The sequence below is a fragment of the Phyllostomus discolor genome, chromosome 5 (genome assembly GCF_004126475.2).
Source record: "Phyllostomus discolor isolate MPI-MPIP mPhyDis1 chromosome 5, mPhyDis1.pri.v3, whole genome shotgun sequence".
NCBI classification, from domain to species: domain Eukaryota; kingdom Metazoa; phylum Chordata; class Mammalia; order Chiroptera; family Phyllostomidae; genus Phyllostomus; species Phyllostomus discolor.
Genome location: NC_040907.2, coordinates 55,485,102 through 55,506,648, shown reverse-complemented (window position 1 = coordinate 55,506,648; position 21,547 = coordinate 55,485,102). Strand labels below are relative to the sequence as shown.

The 21,547-nt window shown below is 38.9% G+C and overlaps 2 protein-coding genes across 7 annotated transcripts in view; one reads left to right on the top strand and one right to left on the bottom strand.

The window, feature by feature from the left end:
• Positions 1–2,333: 2,333 nt before the first annotated feature.
• Positions 2,334–19,786, bottom strand: TYW3 (tRNA-yW synthesizing protein 3 homolog). 5 transcript variants are annotated; one of them, XM_028513217.2, is made up of 6 exons: positions 19,492–19,775; positions 16,382–16,462; positions 14,905–15,003; positions 12,831–12,902; positions 10,446–10,579; positions 2,334–2,893 (listed from the first exon to the last, which is right to left on the bottom strand). In XM_028513217.2, exons 1-6 carry the CDS (start codon positions 19,663–19,665, stop codon positions 2,650–2,652), a joined length of 804 nt encoding a protein of 267 aa, XP_028369018.2. In that variant the 5' UTR covers positions 19,666–19,775; the 3' UTR covers positions 2,334–2,649. The 5 variants fall into 5 exon arrangements, with proteins under 5 accessions (XP_028369018.2, XP_035882190.1, XP_035882188.1 ...); XM_036026297.1 differs by lacking the exon at positions 19,492–19,775 and adding an exon at positions 19,384–19,472; XM_036026298.1 differs by lacking the exon at positions 2,334–2,893 and adding an exon at positions 9,260–9,862 and having other exon boundaries at positions 19,492–19,776.
• The window catches only part of CRYZ (crystallin zeta), a 28,010-nt gene continuing 26,234 nt past the window's right edge, over positions 19,772–21,547 (top strand). Inside the window, exon 1 of one of the 2 annotated variants that reach the window (XM_028513215.2) lies at positions 19,772–19,930. The gene's annotated coding sequence lies outside the window, so the exon portion shown is untranslated. The remainder of the gene's footprint in view (positions 19,931–21,547) is intronic. The other variant, XM_036026294.1, reaches the window with a different exon arrangement.

Sequence of the window (21,547 nt, the reverse complement as noted above, 5' to 3'; positions counted from 1 at the left end):
ATAACTTCCTAAATTCTCTCAAACAAACAACAATTAGCATTGGCAAGTCCCCACCCCTATACCTCTTGCTAAGTGGCTCCAGGCCCAGCACTAGTAGCAGCTTGGCTTCACCTGGCTTCACCTGGGAAATTCAAGGCTTGGCTTCACCTGGGAACTTCCAAGCCCAGCACAAGTAGTGGCCATCTGCAGATTGCTTTGTAGCTCATGCAGGGTGGCCCTGGGCAGAACATATGAAGGGACTGATCTTGGCCTGCACCACCTGGGAAACCCCAGGGCACCCAGTAGACAGCTACAGGCCATTTGAAGCACCACCAGTCAGTCCCTGCATGCTCCTCCAGGGATGGCAGAGACTGATGGTCAGTTGTTACAGCCAGTCCTTGCAGCTTCCTGGCCTGAGTAAATCCCTCCCATTGACTAGCCAATAGCAATCAAGGATCAACTACAGGAGTATATACTCAGCCCATGTGAAGGGTGCATCTTGAATACTCAGCTTGGGTAATAGGGTCCTGTGCCACTGGACCCTACAGGACATCAAATACATTAAGCCACGCTACCAAGAACAGGGAGTCATAGCAGCTTTACCTAATACACAGAAACAACCACAGGGAGGCTGTCAAAACGAGGAGACAAAGAAACATGGTCCAAATGAAAGAACAGATCAAAACTCCAGAAAAAGAACTCAGCAAAATGGAGAAAAGCAATCTATCAGATGCAGAGTTCAAAACACTGGTTATAAGGATGCTCAGGGAACTTAGTGAGGACCTCAATAGCATAAAAAAGATCCAGTCAGAAGCAAAGAATACACTAATTGAAATAAAGAAAAATTTACAGGGAAACAACAATAGAGTGGATGAAGCTGAGAATTAAATCAATGATTTGGAATATAAGGAAGCAAAAAACCACCTTTCAGAACAAGAAGAAAAAAGAATCCAAAAAAACAAGGATAGTGTAAGCAGCCTCTGGGAAAACTTCAAAGCATCCAACATTCTCATCATAAGGGTGCCAGAAGAAGAGAAAGAGCAAGAAATTGGAAATCTATTTGAAAAAATAATGGAAGAAAACTTCCCTCATTTGGTGAAGGAAATAGACATACAAGTCCAGGAAGCACAGAGAGTCTCATACAAGATGCATGCAAAGAGGCCTATTCCAAGATACATCATTATTAAAAGGCCAAAGGTTTTTTTAAAAAGATTTTTTTAAAAGAATCTTAAAAGCAGCAAAAGAAGTTGGTTACCTACAGAGGATTTTCCATAAGACTGTCAGTTGATTTCTCAAAAGAAACTTTGCAGGCTTGAAGGGATTGGAAAGAAATACTCAGTCACAAAAAGCGGGAACCTACAGCAAAGATTCCTCTACCAGCAAAGCTATCATTTAGAATTGAAGAGCAGATAAAGAGCTTCTCAGACAAGAAAAAAACTAAGGGATTTCATCATCACCTAATCATTATTATATGAAATGTTAAAGGGACTTAAGAAAAAGATCAAAACTATGAATAATAAAATGGCAATAAATACATATCAACAATGTAAAAAACAAGAATAGACAGAATCATAGATATGAAGAGTGTTTTGATGTTTGCCAGATGTGAGGGGGGCTTGAGGGGGAATGAGTGAAGAGGTGAGGCAATTAAGAAGTACAAATTTAGGAGCCATGGAATGTAAAGTACAGTGTAGGGAACAGAGTAGCCAAAGAACTTACACGCATGACCCATGGACAGGGACAATGGTGTGGGGATGGCCTGAGGGAGTAGGGGGCGCTGGGTGGAGGTGGCAAAGGGGAAAAAAATTGGGACAACTGTAATAGCATAATCAATAAAATATATTAAAAAATTAAAAAATAAAAATGGGACATAGTAACATAGATGCACTTCCACATTTTTATTTAACTTGTTCCTGTCAAAACCCCTACAATAAATGTCACAACAACTATTCTAAGAAAGAAATGGAAGCCCTTGGAAATTAAGTGACTTGCTCAAGGACCTCCAACTTCTGTGCAGCAGTCAGAGCTCAAACCCAAGCCTTCCGGTTCCTCGCAATTTTCTACAGGGCGTGTGTTCTTTTAAGATCCCTGTGTCTTATCATTTCTGAACAGGCTTAGTGAAAAACTATGCTCACTGTTTCATTGAAGACTGTGCCAACAACAATCTCTGGTTTGTGAGAATAAAGGGGGAGATGGTTCAGATATTTTGTCCTGAGCAAAAAGGCATCAGTTGTTTTAATCACAAGGTTAAAAGAGAAAAAAAACAACTCATCATTATACTCCATGGCTACAGGAAAACTCTGACATGCCTTTAGAGGCTGAAGGTTTCAAAGTTAAAAATAAGTAAAATATTGATTTTTATTCAAATATTCCTAATGTTCAGGTTCTCTTGAAAGGGTATTACAGTTCTCCTATTTTGCAGAAGTGGAAATTAAAACTTAATAAAAAAGATGCATTAAAAATCAGAATTTTATTTTTGTAATGAATTTCTGTGATTCAATAGATGGTACTATACACAGTTATTTTAAAAAATGTATCTATGTTTATAAGATGAGTGTCTCTAAAATATAGAGGAAAATTAAATCTTGCTTTTCTGAATGTCTGATACACTGAATAAACTAAAATACTCTTATAAAGAGCAGTTTTATAATAATTACTGGGAACATTATTCTACCAAAGACACGTGAGAACCAGATCTTCGTCATCTTCTGGGAACACAGCAGCACTGATGCCTGGACTGTCATTGTTTTCAAGTTCTTTATCATTTTCTTCAGCAATACATCTGTCACGTGCTTTTTCTTGGTTTCTTTTTTTCTTAGGAGAATATGCATTAATTTTCTTGTTGACTTTCTCTTTGGGATAGGACCTAATAATACTTTGTCTTTCCAAAGCATGTTGTAAGCAGCTGTAAAACCTGTGAAAAAATAAGTACTATTGTTATATCAGTGTTTTGAAACTGAATGAAATACACCCAGAACTTATAAATTATATAAATTTGATCTGTCCTAGTAACCTTTAAATTTGAAATGAATCAAACAAATAGCATGATTTTTGCTTTTATTATTGTTTAATTAGGGGAAAAATTTACTTTCAGTTTTTTAACAATAATCCTGAAAACGGGTTGGAATCACCTCTTGACAATTTCTATTCTACTTCAATTTCAATTCCAAATGTAGGTGTCAAACAAAGTAGAAAAAATGTGTCTTTATAAAAACATCATACATGTAATAGAAACTTAATTTAGAGGATTTAGAAAATATATAAAGTTATAAATATAGGTCCTTGATAAAACTACCTAGAAATAGCCACTCAATATTTTTATTCTTTCCAGTTTATTAATGTATTCTGAATCAATGTGTTTATACATCGCATATCTTTTACACAATTGGGATATTACATATAGGATTTTACACTGATCTTTCAAATTTATTATTTCTTGAAAATATTTTCTCTATTTTCAAATGAACTACAAAATAACACTTTTTAATACTAGTATAAGATTGTGATCTACATTGGTCTTAATTTATTTTCAAATTTTCCCTAATATAAACCATGTAACAAACATTTTTGAAAATGATATGATCTAAATTTCTAGGTCTTTCTTTAGGACAGATACCTAGAAATGTAATTATGTGGTTAAAAGGTATAAATATTTTAAGGTTCTTGAGAAATACTGTTTTCCAGAATGTATGTTTAAAATATATACTTCTACCAGCAATACTTGAGAGACCACTTCATCCACCTGTTAAATATTACCATCAAAAAACATGCTGTATTGGATAGGTGACAATGGTATCTTACTATTTCAATTTTCATTTCTTTTTTTGCAAGTGAAATGGAATGTTTTCCATTAGCTATTTGAAAATTTTTTAATGTGAATTGTTCTTTCCCTTTACTCATTTTTCTACTGGAGTTTTAGTGTTAATTTTATGATACAATTAACATTTTCTCCCTAAGAACTGGGCTACATTTCTTTTCTGCTCCCACATTCACACCTAATGAGAATCTCTGCCTGACACAGTAGCCTTCTGCGCATGTTTGAAGGCATCAAGATGGCGTGGTGTGTAGCATGTGCCTCATACCGGCTTTGCACATAATATGGGGAACGCTGGGTTGGCTAATTCCAAACTCCCTCATTTCAATTTCTTCATTTATAAAATTGGCTATTATCCATAAATTATAAACTCCATGAGACCAAGGACCCCCATCTATCTTATTTTCTGTTATATTCATAGCACGTAGTATAAGGCTGACACACTTGGTATGCCAAATATGTAAATAACTACTGAGCAAAAAATGTCTCAAATTAGAATGATCTGGAGTCTGAGACTCCTTGCCATTGTAGGGATCTCGTCAAGCTTATGTATCCTAATCTAACTGGAGACTATGACAGGAAATTCTTAACATTTACAGAATAGATTGCCATTCGGACCAATTTCCTTCTTTCTTTAATTCAATGGAGAGGTTTAATTCTACTTGCAAAGGCTCTAAAACTTCCTAAGATATTTACCTATTCCTAAATAGTCCACACAATTCTAATACATACTTAACATGATTACTACACACCCTGTCCATATTTCAAGAACTTACATGCTAACTACTCTACACCCTGATACCCAGCAGCATGCCTGCCATATAATACACGCTCATACACATTCCTTCAGTGAAGGAGTCAATCTCATAGAGGGATGCATAGTAAAAGGTAAAACTGTACCGTAAGAAATGCACACAAAAGGCTTTGAAAAATATTAACTGACATACAATTTTTTAAAGCCTGTTCCCTGGTAACAACCTCATCATATAATGCTCCCTGTACATCCTCACTTCAAAGGAAACTTGGCTGACCCACAAAGTCACCATCTGCCCTGCGTTCCTCAGAAGCGGAGACTGCTTATTCTTTCACACCCCACTTACGACAGAGTTGAGAGATGAAGTCAGAATTCAAGTGGCTAAGACTTTGCCAAGACTAAACTCCTGCATCTGTCCCTCATGTCCTCTAACAAAATTCTGTTCAGTCCCTTATTTATGAAACCTTCTGTACTTTATTTGATCTTCCTAGTCTTTCCATCATCCTGGGTGACTTCAAGGACTGGTTTTCTTCCCATCATCTAAAGTGCCTATTTAAAATGGCTTTAAAAAATGACCCAACAGAATGACTCATTTTATCTAAAACATAAATCCATGTATGCCACAGAATGGTGTGAATAGTCCTCTGCTGATCATAAGAGACTACCCATGATAATAAGCACCTTTATCTTCTACCATTCTCCACCCAGCCCTGCCTGTACACTCAGGTAGCCAAGTCTTTTGTTTCTGGATTATACTCTATTCCTAGAAAACTACAGATGAGACTAAATTGCTCTTTTATGAACACGGAGAATTAACAACTTGCATAAAATATCTTGTTAGTCATACACACAAAAAGATAATTAAAGAGGAACAGGTGCCTTACTTTAATCTTCCACTAAAGAACTCAAACCTACATCCTTGGGGTATCACAAAACAACTGGTAAATGGAACAAAGACCCTTTTGTACTAAAAGCCCAGAATAAAAACATCAAATACTTTCTCCTTTTTTGAGGGAGCTTTCAAAAAGTCCACTGAGAAACTATCTTATGCATTAAATCAGAAATTTGTTTTCCAAGTGCATGTTCTCCCCTCATTCTATGGTCCTTTACACAGCATTCGAAAGTCCAATTCTCTAAGTGTAATTGTAATTTTCTGAGCTCTCACAGGCAACACAAAGAGTTTGGAGTATATTCAGGTAACTGTTTCTTTTCTCCCCTCAAAAGGAAATCAAATTGTCTCCAGTTTTTCTACCTCTGCAGTCAAGATCACCATGCCATAGGGCAACTTGTACTCAGTTCTTTCCATGAGAAAACCTTTCTGGCTAGTGCTGTGAAAATGAATTCTTGTTTTTCAGGTCCGTTATAGGACCACTCACAATACAATCTTTTATTTCTTTGACTTCTGAAATAGGAAGGAAACATTAATAAATGTAGGTGCAACTTCATACCCTTTCAGGCTTCCATTATTCAAAAATAACAAAGGCAGCTATTTTCATATACTCTGCATTTAGATTTTAACTAGCTCTAGTGTTTTTATTTAAAAACATGCATGTGCCAGCCTGTCTCAGGTTCTGGGAACAGGGCTAAGAGACAGGCTTGTGTGCTCAAGGAATATCACTCCCGCTCACCTTGTTACTCAGGGATCTGTCACTTTTTACCTGCACTATGTGGCCAGAGCCCACTCCTGCTCACCCCATGTCTAAGCCATGTTACACGTGCTCCAGAATGACCATTTTAAGGCTTTGAAGCATTAAAAGCAGCACACTGATGGAAAAAGTCAGTTAACTAGATTTAGCAAACATTTATTAACTATTTTCTTGTGCCAGACACAGAAGATAATGGTTAATAAGAAGCCATTTTTGCCTTTGGGGAACTCAATGTATTTTACTTTTTGTTACTTTATTATTTATGATTAATTCTATAGACATGTACATTCTACCGTGAGCCAGACACTATGTAAGGTTTTAGGGTAAGATCAAGAGATATTTAAAGTGTCTGTGTGTGTGTGTGTGTGTGGTTGATGACGGGGAGAAGTCAGTTACATTTTCAATGTGACCACATTGTGGTAGAAGAAAGACATACATGCACGTAAATAATTGCAAAGCAGTATGATTCACATTTCTGTTTTGCACTGAGGCATGAACTATAATGAAACTGGTAAGTGATAATATGAATGTGAGCCAAGGAAATGGCTATGGGGTTGAGACTAGGCTAGGAAAGATATTAAGGAAAGACTGATGGGATATTTTAATTACCTACCTTCAACAGGTTAATGGATATATGAGCCCAGAACTGGGGAAAGATTCGGAAGACCTACCAGAATGTGGGGAAGTAGCTGAAGTTATGGGACAGGGACAGAGTCCTGGAGGACAACAATATTTAACCAACAGGTAGAATAGTAAGAGAAATCCAGAAGGAAGGGAAATAGGAAGGAAAGCAGCAGTGATATATTAATCATTATTTTCTGTGTCTGACACAAGAAAATTCTTATCAACTGGTACATGAAAAAATGCTTGATGTCATTAATCATCAGAAAAGTGCCAATCAAAACCATAGTGAGATATTACCATATATCTGTCAGGATGGCCATTATCCAAAAAAAAAAAAAAAAAAAAGATCTGTGTTGGCAAGGATGCTGAGAAAAGGAAACCCCTGCTCACTGCTGGTAGGCATGTAAAATGGTACAATCCAGTTCCTGTGGAGAACAGTATGGCAGTTCTTAAAAAATGACGCGTAGGATTACCAGATGGGCCTGTGATTCCACTAGTGGGGATACCCCAAAAGATCTGAAAGTAGTTCTCAGACAGACATTTGTACACCCACATTCATGGCAGTATTATTCATAGGAACTAAAAGGTGAAAAAAATCCAAACGTCCATTGACAGATATATGGATAAGCAAAACGTGGTAAATAAACACAATGAAATATTATTCAGCACTAAAAAGAAACAAAATTCTGATAATCGTACAACATAGTTTAATGTTGAAGACATTATGCTAAGTGAAATAAGCCAGATACAAAAGAAAATATTGAATAGCTCCACTTTTATGAGGTATCTAGAATCGCCAAATTCATAAAAAATAAAAATAGAACAGTAATTTCTAGGGGCTAGGAGTTTGGTGACTGAGGAGTTACTGTTTAATGGGTACAGAGTTTCAGTTAGGGATGATGAGAAAGTTCTGGAGGCAGACCGTTGTGATGGGTGGTTACTGAGTGTACTCAATGCCACTGAACTGTGTGCTTAAAAATAGCCTAAACAGTCAATTTTGTTATAATAACCACAAACAAAATAATAACAAAATAAAAAGACCCAACTACTGTAAATAGATTCATTTACTTTTTCTCTCCAATTTGCTTCATTTTTATCAACAATATTATATACCAATATATTCAGCTACTTTACTGAACATTTACTTTCTTATTCCACAGTTGGTAAAAAGACATGACTACTCTCACTGTACTCGGAGCTGAACAGTGGTTCCATCTGACCCAAGTTGGTCCTGATCGCTTATAAACGGAATCAAAGACAGCCTTCCTCTTCTAACTGGTAAGTAGATCTCCAAACTTTCCATTTTTTCCCTATAAATTATTATGTATAAAATTGTCTTACTTGTCCTGCTGAGAAGTGGGCTTGGGAACTGGTGGTCACAAACAAGACTTTTTTCTGTTGGAAATATTTTACCCTTTGACTTTGTTCACATTTGCAGGAAATTTCTTGTTGATAAAATGTTACTCATTTAGACCTCAGCTTTAAAAATTCTCTCACTATGGCTATTTTAACTGTGACATCTTGGTCCTGTGACAAACCAATTCTAGTGCTCACTGTCTGACTGCAGAACCCATCACCTCCAGCGTTTACTGTCTCCTCTTTTCAACATCAGAAAAGCGACTCCTTCTCTGCATTTGGCTGAAAGTGCAGCTGTTCCCAAAGGAGCTCCCTAATTTGTACAGTCTTTCTGAATTTAATGTAATCTTCTCATCAGTATCTTAGGACACTTTTTACCCTTCTTTAATTTTTCACTGATTTTACATGATGAGCGTGACTCCCTTGGTAGTAGATATATACTATAATCTCAAAATGTATCTTTGAGTCAACGGATTTAAAACATAATTTGATTTTATAGCTGGTGAATGTGTCTCAATTAATTTCACCAGGTGTATAGCTACTTGATCTTGAGCTATATTTATAATCTTGTTGAAATTCAAGTTAAGGAAATAGAAAAACTGATTTGCTTGCTTCCTCCTATGTTTTAACAAACAACCTCACTGGATTATTATATAACAAGTGTGCAAACTTTTGGAATGGTACCAACGAGAGTCTACATAGAGTCCAAACTCTGTCATCTGTGGAGTGGCTGGGTGCTCGTAAGTTGCTTACTTTATCACTTTATTTAGAATGTTTGTTCAAAGCGCTCTGTGGCCAGGTAATGTCTTGGCTTTCTTCAACCACAGGTCTGCTAGAAAAATAAGCCCTCCTGCCCTAAGACATCCACTGTAAATAATAAATTAACTTCTCTCCAATGCATCTAGAGTGGTACCATTGTTGGGAGAACTGAGGGAGAGTCACTTGAATAATTTGTGAATCCTGTTGTTCAAGTTAGGAGCCCTGGTAGAAAAGGCCTGGACAGTGACACTGCCATCATTACTGGTTTGTTCTCTGGATGTGTTGCTGCGGAAGGAGAAGGGCTCACCGACCCTGGAACCCATGCCATAACTGGGCCAGCGCTAATCATTACACGTATGACATTTTATACTAAACTGTTCTTTAAGATAAGTATTTACACCCGGTTAGATATAAGAAAAATAAAGCCAAGAAAGTTGAGTAAGTTGTGGTAGAACCGGGATTTGAACTCACTTCTAGCTCTGGAACCCAGTTCTACCTCTTTCCACCAGGCAACAATGCTGCCATTGGCACCTCTGGCCTTAGCAGGCAAGTAAGCAGTAAGATTCCTTTGCATTTTACAGATAGGATTTTGACAGTGATAATAATAATGGCTTACAGAGAGACACACTAGAAGCATTCTACAATGAGACAAGCTAATAGTGGCAATGGTCTTGAATAAAGAAAGTGCCAGGAAGGATGGGGAGAAGAGAATGACACAAGTCACTTAGGCAGACACTGACTGGTTAAGAGGTGGCCAAGAGAGTAGGGAGAAGGGAAAGAAGAAACTACAAATGATATCAAGTTGGCCATCACCACTTGAATAACTCAGAAATGTACATCTTTTTAGGTGGTAGGTCAGTGGCATTATCGTTATATAAATATATATAAAATAGTCACTTCTTTATACCAAAAACTATTCTTGGAAAAGAACTGGAAAAAACACTGTAAGAGTATTATCTAGCATGAGGTGAAATTTAAGAACAGAAGAAGGATAAAAATGTGAATTAATAGCCATAATCCTTACTACTAGGACAATTCTGGCAATTCTAGATCTAACCCATGATAAGAGATGGGTACTAAACTCACCAGAGGTGTAAAATATTTACCAGGCTAAAAATTAACCTGCCTAACTTCTTCAAAAGGAGATTCGAGTAGCCTAGTCTCCAGGAGATCATATCCAAGCAGCAGTGTGTGCCTTCCGTGGCTGCCTTCGACTCGGTCAGTTATGGTCCCATGGCTATCGGGCCCTCTTACCCAGTGATTACGTTTCTCTCCTTTATGTCTATTAACAACACTCATTTGTCCCACTGTCCCCCATGGAATGTATGATCTGCTTAGTACGCATTACAGTCTGACCTACTTTCATCTATTACTCTGATCATCTTTTTATTATTCATGATAAGGCTACAAATGGAAAAGTAGTTGGGAATATAAACTAAAGACAGTGTGTATTAGTGTATTCATAGATGATCTAGACATATTAAAATAATAGGGAAATATCTAATTAATGTACCTTTCAATTCTCTTCCTGTTTTCCTCCATTTTTTGATTTGCTATCTTCAATAGGAAGTCGATATAATCCTCTGTCACCATCAGTTTTCCTTCATGGCTTAATGGCACTTCTAAGCCATGTGTGCTCCTGACAGCCTACAAGGAACAAACAATTTAGGTGGGAAGACTTATGTACTTGAGACACTGAGGATAACTAAAGAAAACCCCTAGTCAGGATTGTGTTTAAACATAGTTCAGTTCTATTACAGCATTTAGGTTTATGTTTTGATATAATTTAGCTAAACACAGTTGTATCAAAGGAGATTAAATAGCTTTTCCCATCATATAAAGTCATTTCTAAAGAAAGTCATTCTATACATTGTGTTTTAGAGAGCAGATAATATCAAAGACTCCAATAACTTTAAGTTTCAATCTCACTAAAGCTTAAAAAGCTTTAATACACTATTTAAAGAAAGAAAGAAATAAAATCGCAATAGAAGCTTCAAGGGAAAACCAAATTAACTGGATTGGAAAGAGCCTCTTCCTGCTGCTTCAGCACAGTGAGGCTGTAAGAATAACCCATGCCTGCTCTGTCTCACAAAGTGGCTGCTTTCTCAGTGCTTTCGGGTCAATCTTAGCAACCCTGTTGATGAAACAGTCAGCATGTTACAAGTAAATCCAAACACAGTAGATAGATTAAGAACAACAACAAAAACTATTATGAAGAAAAAAAATTAATTCAACAGACATTTACTAAGCACCTGCACTGTAGGCCCTGTGCTAGGTGTGAAGATACAGGATGAATATAACATAGTCCCTTTAAAAGTTAACACCTTAGAATGTGAAATAAACAAGTGAATGAAAAATTATAACACATATCCTTGTGTGCACATGCGTACACACAGAAAACATTAAGAAAATGTTAAAGAGGTTCAACCAATTGAGACAGGCCGCAGCTTTACAGGAAAGGTGGCATTTGAGTTGGGATTTTAAAGGATAAGTGCAACATTACCTGATATAAAAACGAGGAAGAAGCACTTATCCATAATCATAAAGACATGAAAGAACACGGCACATCTGGGAAAGAACTAACAGTTTTCTATCTAGCTAGAGTGTAAGTATGCTAGCAGGAGATGAGCATAAATAAGGCGGATAGAAAATAGTTTGGGTAACACCTTGAATACCAGGGAAAATACTTAGAGACCCTGACTTTTCAGAAGGTGGGATTCTAACAGTGCAGTTTGGGGGGACTTGGATGAACAGCCAAAAGACCAGTCAGGAGACCCCTGTAAAGACTGGGGTGAGACAGAACAAAGGCTTAAGTAGGGGCAGTGACGGAAGGTGCACAGAAGTGGACTCAGGTGTGAGCAATTAGAGGCAGACATGGTAGGTCTTGAAAGTAACTGAACACGGAAGACAAAGCAGAGGAAGGTAGAAGAATGGCTCTATTCTTGCTGGGCCACCAGGTGCAGTGGGGAACGAGATGGGGACACAGACCCATATCGTGGGCTCTGCCTTTCTATTTAATCATGCTTTACAGGGTTCTTCTTTTGGAAGCCACTTCTACTGGTCAAATAGGCTATTTGGTAAAAATAGATAGAAAGTAGAAAAGTCTAGGGAGCTAGATTGGTGGACAATCTGAAATTAATTCAAGGACAAATACATGCCAAGACAAATAGTAAATACAACCACTAAATACTACAGCAGATCAGAATAGAGCCAAATCACTAGGGCTAGGTTGGCCAGTAAAAGATTCAGAGAGGATATAGGACTGAGAAGGAGCCTTAAGAGATCATTCAGTCCAGAGGTCAGCAAACTATTTCTGTGAAAGGAGAGAGAGTACACATTTTCAACTTTGTGGACCACACAGTGTGTCCCAGCTACTTAATTTTGCCACTGTAACACAAAAGCAACCTGAAACAGTAATTAATCAAGTGGGTGTAGTGGGATCTGGCCCCACTGTGCTAGGGCAGTAGTTTGCTGGAACTCTGATATGGCTGAGAAAATTCAGACCCTGAGGGATTAAGGAGCTTGCCCAAGTTCATACAGCACAGCCGGGGGCTGGCTGGTATTCATGCAGAGGGCTTTAGACTCCCAATCTGTGATTCTTTCCATCACATCATGGTGCTTATTATTTTGGGGTTATGTAGGATAAGGAGGGCACAGTAGAAAATACAATACTATAAAATAAGACCTCAAATGTACATCTAACAGCTCTAGACTTTGCCCACTCCGAACTTTGCCCGGAAGGAAAATATAAGTCACTGAAGGTTTTTGAGCAAGGGAATGACAAGAAGATCTGAGTAAGGAGAGACTAAAGGCAGGACTCTAAGCAGAAGTCTAAGTTATTTCAATAATCTGGATATCTTCATGCTCAAAGAAGTCACTTTGCTGAAAGGTATCTTACCAACATAGTCTTTCCTCTTTTTCCCACTGTTATGCCCGAGTTCCTGAAACCAGAATCTATTGCCACTGAATGCTGTAAGAAAATAGATTTGTTAAATTCTGATAATCTTTTTAAAAATATATTTTATTGATTATGCTATTACAGTTGTCCCATTTCCCTTCTCTCCCTTCCACCCTGTACCCCCTCTCCCACCCACATTCCCCCTTTAGTTCATGTTCATGTGTCATACTTATGAGTTCTTTAGCTTCTACATTTCCTGTACTATTCTTGCCCTCCCCCTATCTATTCTCAACCTACATTCTATGCTACTTATTTTCTGTACCTTTTCCCCTTCTCTCCTCCTCCCACTCCCCTGCTGCTAACCCTCCATGTGACCTCCATTTCTGTGGTTCTGTTCCTGTTCTAGTTGTTTGCTTAGTTTCTTTTGGTTTTGCTTTAGGTGTGGTTGTTAATAATTGTGAGTTCGCTGTCCTTTTACTATACATGTCTTTTCTTTATCTTCTTTTCTTAGATAAGTCCCTTTAGCATTTCATAAAATAAGGGCTTGGTGATGATGAACTCCTTTAACTTGACCTTATCTGAGAAGCACTTTATCTGCCCTTCCATTCTAAATGAAAGCTTTGCTGGATAGAGCAATCTGGGATGTAGGTCCTTGTCTTTCATGACTTGGAATATTTCTTTCCAGCCCCTTCTTGCCTGTACAGTCTCTTTTGAGAAATCAGCTGACAGTCTGATGGGAACTCCTTTGTAGGTTACTGTCCCCTTATCTCTTGCTGCTTCTAGGATTCTCTCCTTCGTTTTTACCTTGGCTAATGTAATGATGATGTGCCTTTGTGTGTTTCTTCTTGGGTCCAACTTCTTTGGGGCTCTCTGAGCTTCCTGGATTTCTTGGAAGACTATTTCCTTTGCCAGATTGGGGAAGTTCTCCTTTATTATTTGTTCAAATATGTGCTCAATTTGTTGCTTTCCCCCTTCCCCTTCTGGTACCCCTATAATTCAGATGTTGGAACGTTTAAAGATGTTCTGAATGCTCTTAAGCTTCTCCTCATTTTTCTGAATTCTTATTTCATCATGCTTTCCTGCTTGGTTGATTTTATCTTCCTTCTGGTCCACTGTATTGTTTTGAGACCCAGTTTCCTTCCCTTCACTATTGGCTCCCCTCCGTGTATCTTCCTGCATCTCTTTTATGGTAACCTGCATCTTTTCATCTCATTTGCGCCCAAAATCAACCAATTCCATGATCTTTCTGATCACCAGTGTTTTGAACTGTGCATCTGATAGATTGGCTATTTCTTGGTCGCTCAAAACAATAAGTCCTGGGGGACTGATCTGTTCTGTTGGAAACATATCTCTCCCAGTCTCTTTTTTTTTTTCTGGTCTGGTCATTCCTGTTATGGTAGGGGGCGGAGCCTTTGGTGTTCACTGGGGCTGGGCACCCCAGTCGCTAGATTGTGACGTTGTATGTGGGGGCGGGGGCGGGGATGGGAGGAAACAATGGCAGTAGTTCCGCTCTCCCGGGATCTGGGATCAGTCCCTTCTCTGGGATCCTGGGCTGTGAGCTCTGCCCTGGTCCACAATCGCCGCCTCACTGGGTCTGCCAGCCGCAGCTTGCGTACTCAGGGCCCACCGCTGCGTTCTTGCATGCTGGATGTCTTTCACGCTGATTTCACGCCAAGTTTTCCCCCGACCTCCTCGCGCCCGCCCAGCTCGTCCTCTTCTACCAGTCTGGATGAACGGGTCTACTTCAACTTCTTGGCTGTCTGACTTCCATTCAGATAAATCCTCTGTCAGTTCTGGGTGTTATCCTGGCTGTAAATTGTTGAGGTACGGTGCGTCCACCTATTCCTCCATCTTGCCGGAAGTCCCTCAAGTAAAATTAATTCTGATAATCTTGATTAATCAGATAAATTGTTAAACTCTACAAACTGCAGAAACATATATAATGCCCAACCTATAATTAAATTAAAAACTAGTTTATTAAACTAATACCACATTGATTTTTGGTAGGTGTTTTTAAGGCTTAATTAAATCTATCCACGTATCTATAATTTCAAGTATAATTACAAAGTTTTACCAGAATCTGTGCATCTTGCAACTGTCGACACTGTACATGAAGAACAAGGGGTTCAAATTTCAAAACAGCATCACCATTCGCATTTCTTAGAGCTACAATCTAAATAAATGAAAAGTGTTCGTATCAGACACAAATATATGACCCTGTTCTTCGGTGACCCTTCATGACATGTACCTTGTTTTCCCCAGGAACTTTTAGACTCCTGCAGCATCCTTTTTCCAAAAATAACTTTGCAGTCTTGTTTTCTTGGGCTTCTTTTGCCAGAAACTTATAAATCTGTTTATTCTTGTCAAAGACCTGATTTCTAATTCTCCCATATATCCCTGCATCATTCTCTCCAGTCCTATGTTAAAATGTAAGCTACTACCGTATTAAATTCCTTAACAGATTTTTCATTAAGGAATATGGTAGGTAAAGACTGTACTACAAGGTCTGTTTAAATACCCCATTGTTAAACTGAGGTTTGAGACACATGTACAATAGTCTCAATGTTATCCATGTACGAGCTAGAATTTATGTAAGAAAGTCGTTATTTCTGTCTGCCCAACATCCCTAGGCAGCACACTCCCTCCTTCACATCATTTCATTTTCATGGGACTGTAAATCATGACTTTGTCACTCATCACTCCCACTATCATAATATCAAAGATGCCAAGTGCCTAGGTCTGATCAGGAATGACATTCCATTCTATTGGCAAGAATAGCTGATCTCAGAGGGAAGCCACCTAACCCAAGCAGTATGATTTAGAGTCCTTCTTTGGGAATGATAGATACATGGATCTTCAGAAGAAGTTTCTTCTGCTGGGGTTGCTGGTAGCTACCTTTCGTGCCACAAAGATAATCTGAAGCAGAAGAGAATAAGGGTGAATATGCAGAGAGAACTAGGACCCAAACAAGGAGATGGAGGTTGAACGAGTACTCTGAAGACAACATTTGAGCGCCTTAACCAGTAAGGTAAGCACTTGGCTAATACAAACTTATATGAACTCATCTAAACATTTCAATTTAGGAAACTAAATAATCCAGCACAGATAGAAAAGATTTCAAGAAGCAATCCAATCCAGGTAAGTAATGGATAATTCATTTACATCAGAATGCTGGTAATAGTGCTAATCCTTTACTCCTGGCATCCTTTCTCCCCCTTTCTTCTACAATTTGTACCAGGTTGCACAGTTATAAAATGGCAGAAATGAAGGTTAATCTTTGGTTCCAATGTGTCGAATGTCCTTGAACTCTCTGCTATGTCCAAGAAGATGTGTTTTGTTGAGCATTCATAGTAATGCTTGCGTAAATATTTCTGCTTTCATCTACTACAACTCAAGAAAGCCATCATAATGAATTCTCTTTAGGCTTTATGAATAATTTTCACCCATTATAATTATGAACATAAATCATCTTGAATTTTCTATTGTTTTTATCTGTATTAAAAGTGTGAATTAAAAAGCTTATTTCTTTAAATTTATAAATACAAACTTACCACATCATCTTTTGTACAAGGTTTGTGTGTAACTAGTAGCCAGCGACAGTTTTGTTTCTGAACCTCAAAGCCATTTATACTCTAAAATGAAAAACAGCATAATTTAATTTAATCATATATTTATAAAAATATTAAGTACAATGTGTAACAGATGGTTGGCTTTCTTAAATTAATAATCCCAAGTGGTGATTTTTAAGTATTACTAAGAACAATTCAATAGGTAGGCTTTGGGGTAACATTTACCAAAAACAAAAATGAAACCAGAATGCTTGAAATTGAAAGAAAAATACCATATGATTTCACTTATATGTGGAATCTAAAGAACAAAATAAGCAGACAGCAGACTGGTGGTTGCCAGAGGGGAAGGGGAGTTAAGAGACTGGGTAAGAGGTGAAGGGATTAAGTACAAATTTGTAGCTACAAAATAGTCATGGGGATGTAAAGTATAGCTTAGGGAATACAGTCAATAATATTGCAATAATTATGTATCATGCCAGATGGGTACCGGAAATATCAGGGGGAACACTTTGTAAAGTACATGATTGTCTAATCACTATGCTGTGCACCTGAAACCAATACAAAATAGTATTAAAAGTAACCTGTAATTGAAAATATAATAAAAAATGAATTACAAAACTTTTAAATGTGTTTATCAAGGTAAAAGAGTTTAATGTTGTCTGAAGCATGGTGATGATTTTGGCAGGAGGACAGGGATTACTCAGGGGGTTGTACACTAGCGGGCTCTGAGTTCTCCCCTAGCTGTTTTACTCAGCTGGCACAGTATTAAAAAAAAAAAAAAAAAAGAGTTGCTTTTGTAACAAAGCAGGGCTGTCACAATCCCTACCACTCTTTTACTATCACCTGAGCTGTTCACACCTTTATATGTCCCTAGTCTCCAGAGGCATAAATTTGTGACTTTACATGTAGTCCCAAAGGGCAAAGCTGGAAGAACTAAAAGGTCAAAATTTCAAGAAGGCAAATATTTAACATCAGATTCTTTGCTTATTAACTGGAAAAAGTGTCTATTTGCAAAGTTCTATTATGTATTTTTTGGTATAAACAGATCTTACCCTTAAGGATACTAGAAAGAGGAAGCAGGAAACCATACACACTTTTAAATCACTGTACTTCTACAAAGTGACTATTCTTACAGTGTGTACACAGGAGGCTTTCCTGTCTGGCCTTGGTAATGGGAAGAGCTGAGCTTGTTCTAAATAACTGGTCTGATTTCATTCAATAACCTCAGTAACTTTTGTATCTGATTTTATGCTAGCTGCTCTAAATTACAGAGCCAAATATGTGGCCAACCTCTGGATTTAAAGAATCTAGTGCCATGTTTTAGGAATTAATATCATTACTGGCTTCTATACCCCCTTTACCCAGATATTTCCATTCTTAATTTTTCTTCTTGAATTGCTTTCAGGAAAGATCCAAATCCTCCCTGAAATAAGGCACAATGAAAATAAACATAATAGTCCCATAAGATAATACATAAAATAAAAAAAGGTTCAGAAAGAGTCCTAAGGCAGTTCAGAAGTAGTTATTACCCTCAAGTGTGTGTGTATGTGGGTGTGTTCAGGTGGAAGGGGAGTTTTGGGAGTCATGCCTTAGATATGCAGAGGTGGGGAAAACACCGCAGAAAAACAAACTTGGGCAAAGACAAAGGCAGGTAAATACAAGATGAAAAAGGGAAGATTCACTTTCAGTAAATAGATAGTGATGAAGAGGAACAGAAAATAGGGTTGCATATCCAAACTCCATACTAGAGTTGGAGTTTGGATATTCTGATGGTGAAAAATATGTAAGAAAAGATTTCTGCCTGGATGAGTGACATTGATAGAGCTGTGCTTTAGAACGGTAAATCTATTAACAGTGTGTAACATGGTTTGAGGTAGAGAAATCAGTAGTGTAGTGAACTTTTATAAAACCATCGCAGAAATCCACCTAAAATAATGTAGTAGAAATGGGGGAAGAAAGCAAGCCCAGCAAGAGTGCCACTACTCTAATGGCAGCAGAAGCAATATAAAAATAAACAAGCCCTGCTAACCTGGGAGATCAGTGAGGGATCTAAACAGAGCTTAGGAGTGCGCCGTCTTTCGTACATTGAATTTAGAACTAATGCTAAAATTAAAAAAAGCTAACTTTTTCTGTGCTCTTACTACGAGCCAGGCGCAACACTAAATGTTTCAAGTAAATTATCTCACTTCCTCTACACCAGCCATTTTCAACCCTTTTCATCTCATGACACGAACTAATTAATACAATTTTGAGGCACGCAAAAAAAAACCATTTTATGCCGATTTGACAATAAATAGATGTAATTTTTATTCATTCACATCGGGCTGCTATATTGTGTTGGTTGTTGTCCTTTTTTAAAATTTGACAATCTAAGGAAAAAGAGGTCAATTTTAAAAATTCTGTGGCACACCAGTGAGCCTCCCGCAGCACACCTCTTGAAAAATCGTTGCTCTACACCAAATCCCTCCGAAGCTGATACTTTTATTATCCTGTTCATGAAAGAGGGAGTGGATGAGCTTACATTACTTTCCTAAAGTCACAGAGCCAATAATTCCCATAACCTGGTTAGACTCTAAGCCTTATCACTCCAAAGCCTGAGGGTTTGGCCACTATCTCACACTGCATACTACAGTGTTGTACTTTTTCAGCCTAACGTAAAAATTACAAGAGCTGTAATAGTGAAGTGGGCCGCTAGGAGGTAGTAAACACCTTAACCCTAGTGAAATTCAGTCAGGATTTGGCAGAGCGCTTTAAGTCACCAGCTTCCTCAGGCTGGAAGGTCTTTAAATTCCCGTAGTATTCAGAAAATCAGATTCTTTAGCCTTTGCAACTCAAGATCATTCTCAGGCCAGCAGCTTTGGCAGAATATCAGGCTTGACCTACAGAATCAGCATGTGTACTTTAAAAGATCTCCAGGTGATTAGTAGGCACATTAAAGTCTATTCACCCTCTTAAGTTTCCATAGATAAATTGAAGCCACCCACCAAAAGGAGAACACAAACAGGCTGCATGGAGTCTTATACTGGGTGGGTACAGGGTTCCTGGTGTTCCCACTACAAGGCTAGAGTCGGACAGGCTCAGAGGAGGCTCACCCCGTCTATGAGGATGATACGGCCAGAGCAGGAGCTGGTGGTAAAAAACTGTTCTTGCCCATTCAGAAGCTGCACAATCTCAGCCACATCCTCATCCACACTGCCCTTGAGGCTGAGGTCCGCTTTGCTCAGACACTGCGCCTTCCACCTCCTGAACTCTGCGCTACGATCCATGCGAAGAGGGATTTAGGGTTTGGACTTTCACGATAGCCCTCGCCTTCTCCCGGGGGCAGCCATATTGGAGCGAGTGGTGCCGAAGTGGTCCAAACTTCTTTACGTCCTCGTCGTTGTGAACTCGGAGATTCTCGCGTGGATTCCTGGGGGCGGGGAGAGGCGAACGAGGCAGAGCTAGCAAATGCTGTAGACGACTAAGTCTGCCCCCCATTCTGTGGAATCAGTGGGAGCCCTCGCAGACTTTGATTCCCCACTCTAGAACAGGGTAAGTGGTTGTAAAACAGCCCCCCTACCTATTCAAGGCGTGCATTTCCACTGCGCTCGTCCACACTGAAACGAACTTGATTTTGGCGGCGCTGCTGGTTACGCGCTGTACCAGCGAATAAGGAGCTGCTGGCCACTGTCTTTCCCCTCTAGGGGCCGCAAACTCCTCCGTAAATCACCTGGGGAGTTTCACCTGCCTAGCCTGAGTTCCCAGCCTTGGCTTCTAGTAGGAAACGCGTTTCTGCTCCACACCGCGGGGCGCCCGTTGGCACTGCCCCTGCACCCTTTGCTCACCACCCACGAGATTTTGGGGACGGCCGGCCGAGGCTTGGGGGTTTCCCGCGGCTGCGCGCCTTTGCTGCGTCCCCCTGCCCACCACCCATCTGTGGGAGTTGGTTTGTCTTCGGTTCCTGCAACAGCAGGCGTCCCGGAGCTCTTTCTGGCTGGCCTTCCTTTGCTTTGACCATCAGATTTGCCATCTTACTTTTGAAGAGAAATGTGTAGGGTGGGTTTTTTTGATTTTTGTTTTTTACCTTTTCCCTCTGATCGCCCTCACCTAGAATAATCTTCAAATAAAAAAGGTACAAAAGTTACCCAGTTAACACATCGTTGGATGTTTACACAGTTCCTCCAGGATACTTATCTCAGTGACCACGGAATGTGTGTTAATGATTGAATCATTTAAAGGCTAAAGTTCAGGCTGTTTGTGGGCAGCTAGTGGACATGGCTGTGTAAATGCCTGGGAGCAGCAGCAAAGCAGCAAATCCCACCGAGCTCTGCTCCCCAACAATGGAGAGCAGATTGCCCAGTTCTATCCAATCTTTGCATCAGAGAACCTGGAGAGGGTTAGAATTATCTAGTCAGTAACTCGTCCACCCTCTCTTATCAAAAGCGTGCACTGAGGTCCAGAACAGCAAGCATCCCGACGAGGTCACAAGCCAGGAAGCGACTTATCCTTGGCCACTTTTCATTTTTTAAATTTCTTCTGTGTTAGGAGTAATAGATAATATGATTACACTGTTGCGGAAAATCACTCACTCGAGGAGAGATGACGGAGCACAAACTTTATTACCCCGGAGGTTCAGAGGGGAATCCCAAATTCTGAGCCCAAGAAGGCTGGACTGGGGTCTTCTTTATATGCTGGTTACACAGGCAGAAAGGGGGGGAGGGAGTCATCTGCAGAAGCAGAAGCGAAGGTTAGTACTTTGGCCTTGAGATAACTGTTACTTGGGTGACGGCTCCTAGTCAGCTCCCTGTCATACAAAAACAAAGGCACTGTGACATTTGCAAGTGATACAGGGAGTAAACTTTTTCATGGGTTTTCTTTTCCTGCCACTACACGAGTCCTTCTTGATCAACAGCAGCACATTATATATCGAGTGAGTCTCTTTCCAAGTTTTTATTTTTTTTATTTCTTGCCTAAAGTTTTTATTTAATTTACTTCTGCTTTTCTCTCCAAATGTGACTTTGCTGTGACTTTATAAATTTATCTATGCATTGCATGTTAAAATACATTTCTAATATTTTCTCTATTCCTTTAATTTTTAGAAAATAAACTTCTAAGGTTATTTTTATAAATAACCTTTCTTTTTCTTTAGAAAAATTTATTTATTTAATT

Coding starts and splice junctions, on each gene's coding strand:
- TYW3 (XM_028513217.2), bottom strand. CDS start 19,665: ATGGATCGTAGCGCAGAGTTCAGGAGGTGGAAGGCGCAGTGTCTGAGC. Junction 16,463..19,491: donor GTATCATCCTCATAGACGGG/GTGAGCCTCCTC, acceptor TTTTCATTTTAG/AGTATAAATGGCTTTGAGGT. Junction 2,894..10,445: donor AACAGGAAGAGAATTGAAAG/GTACATTAATTA, acceptor ATTTTTTCACAG/GTTTTACAGCTGCTTACAAC.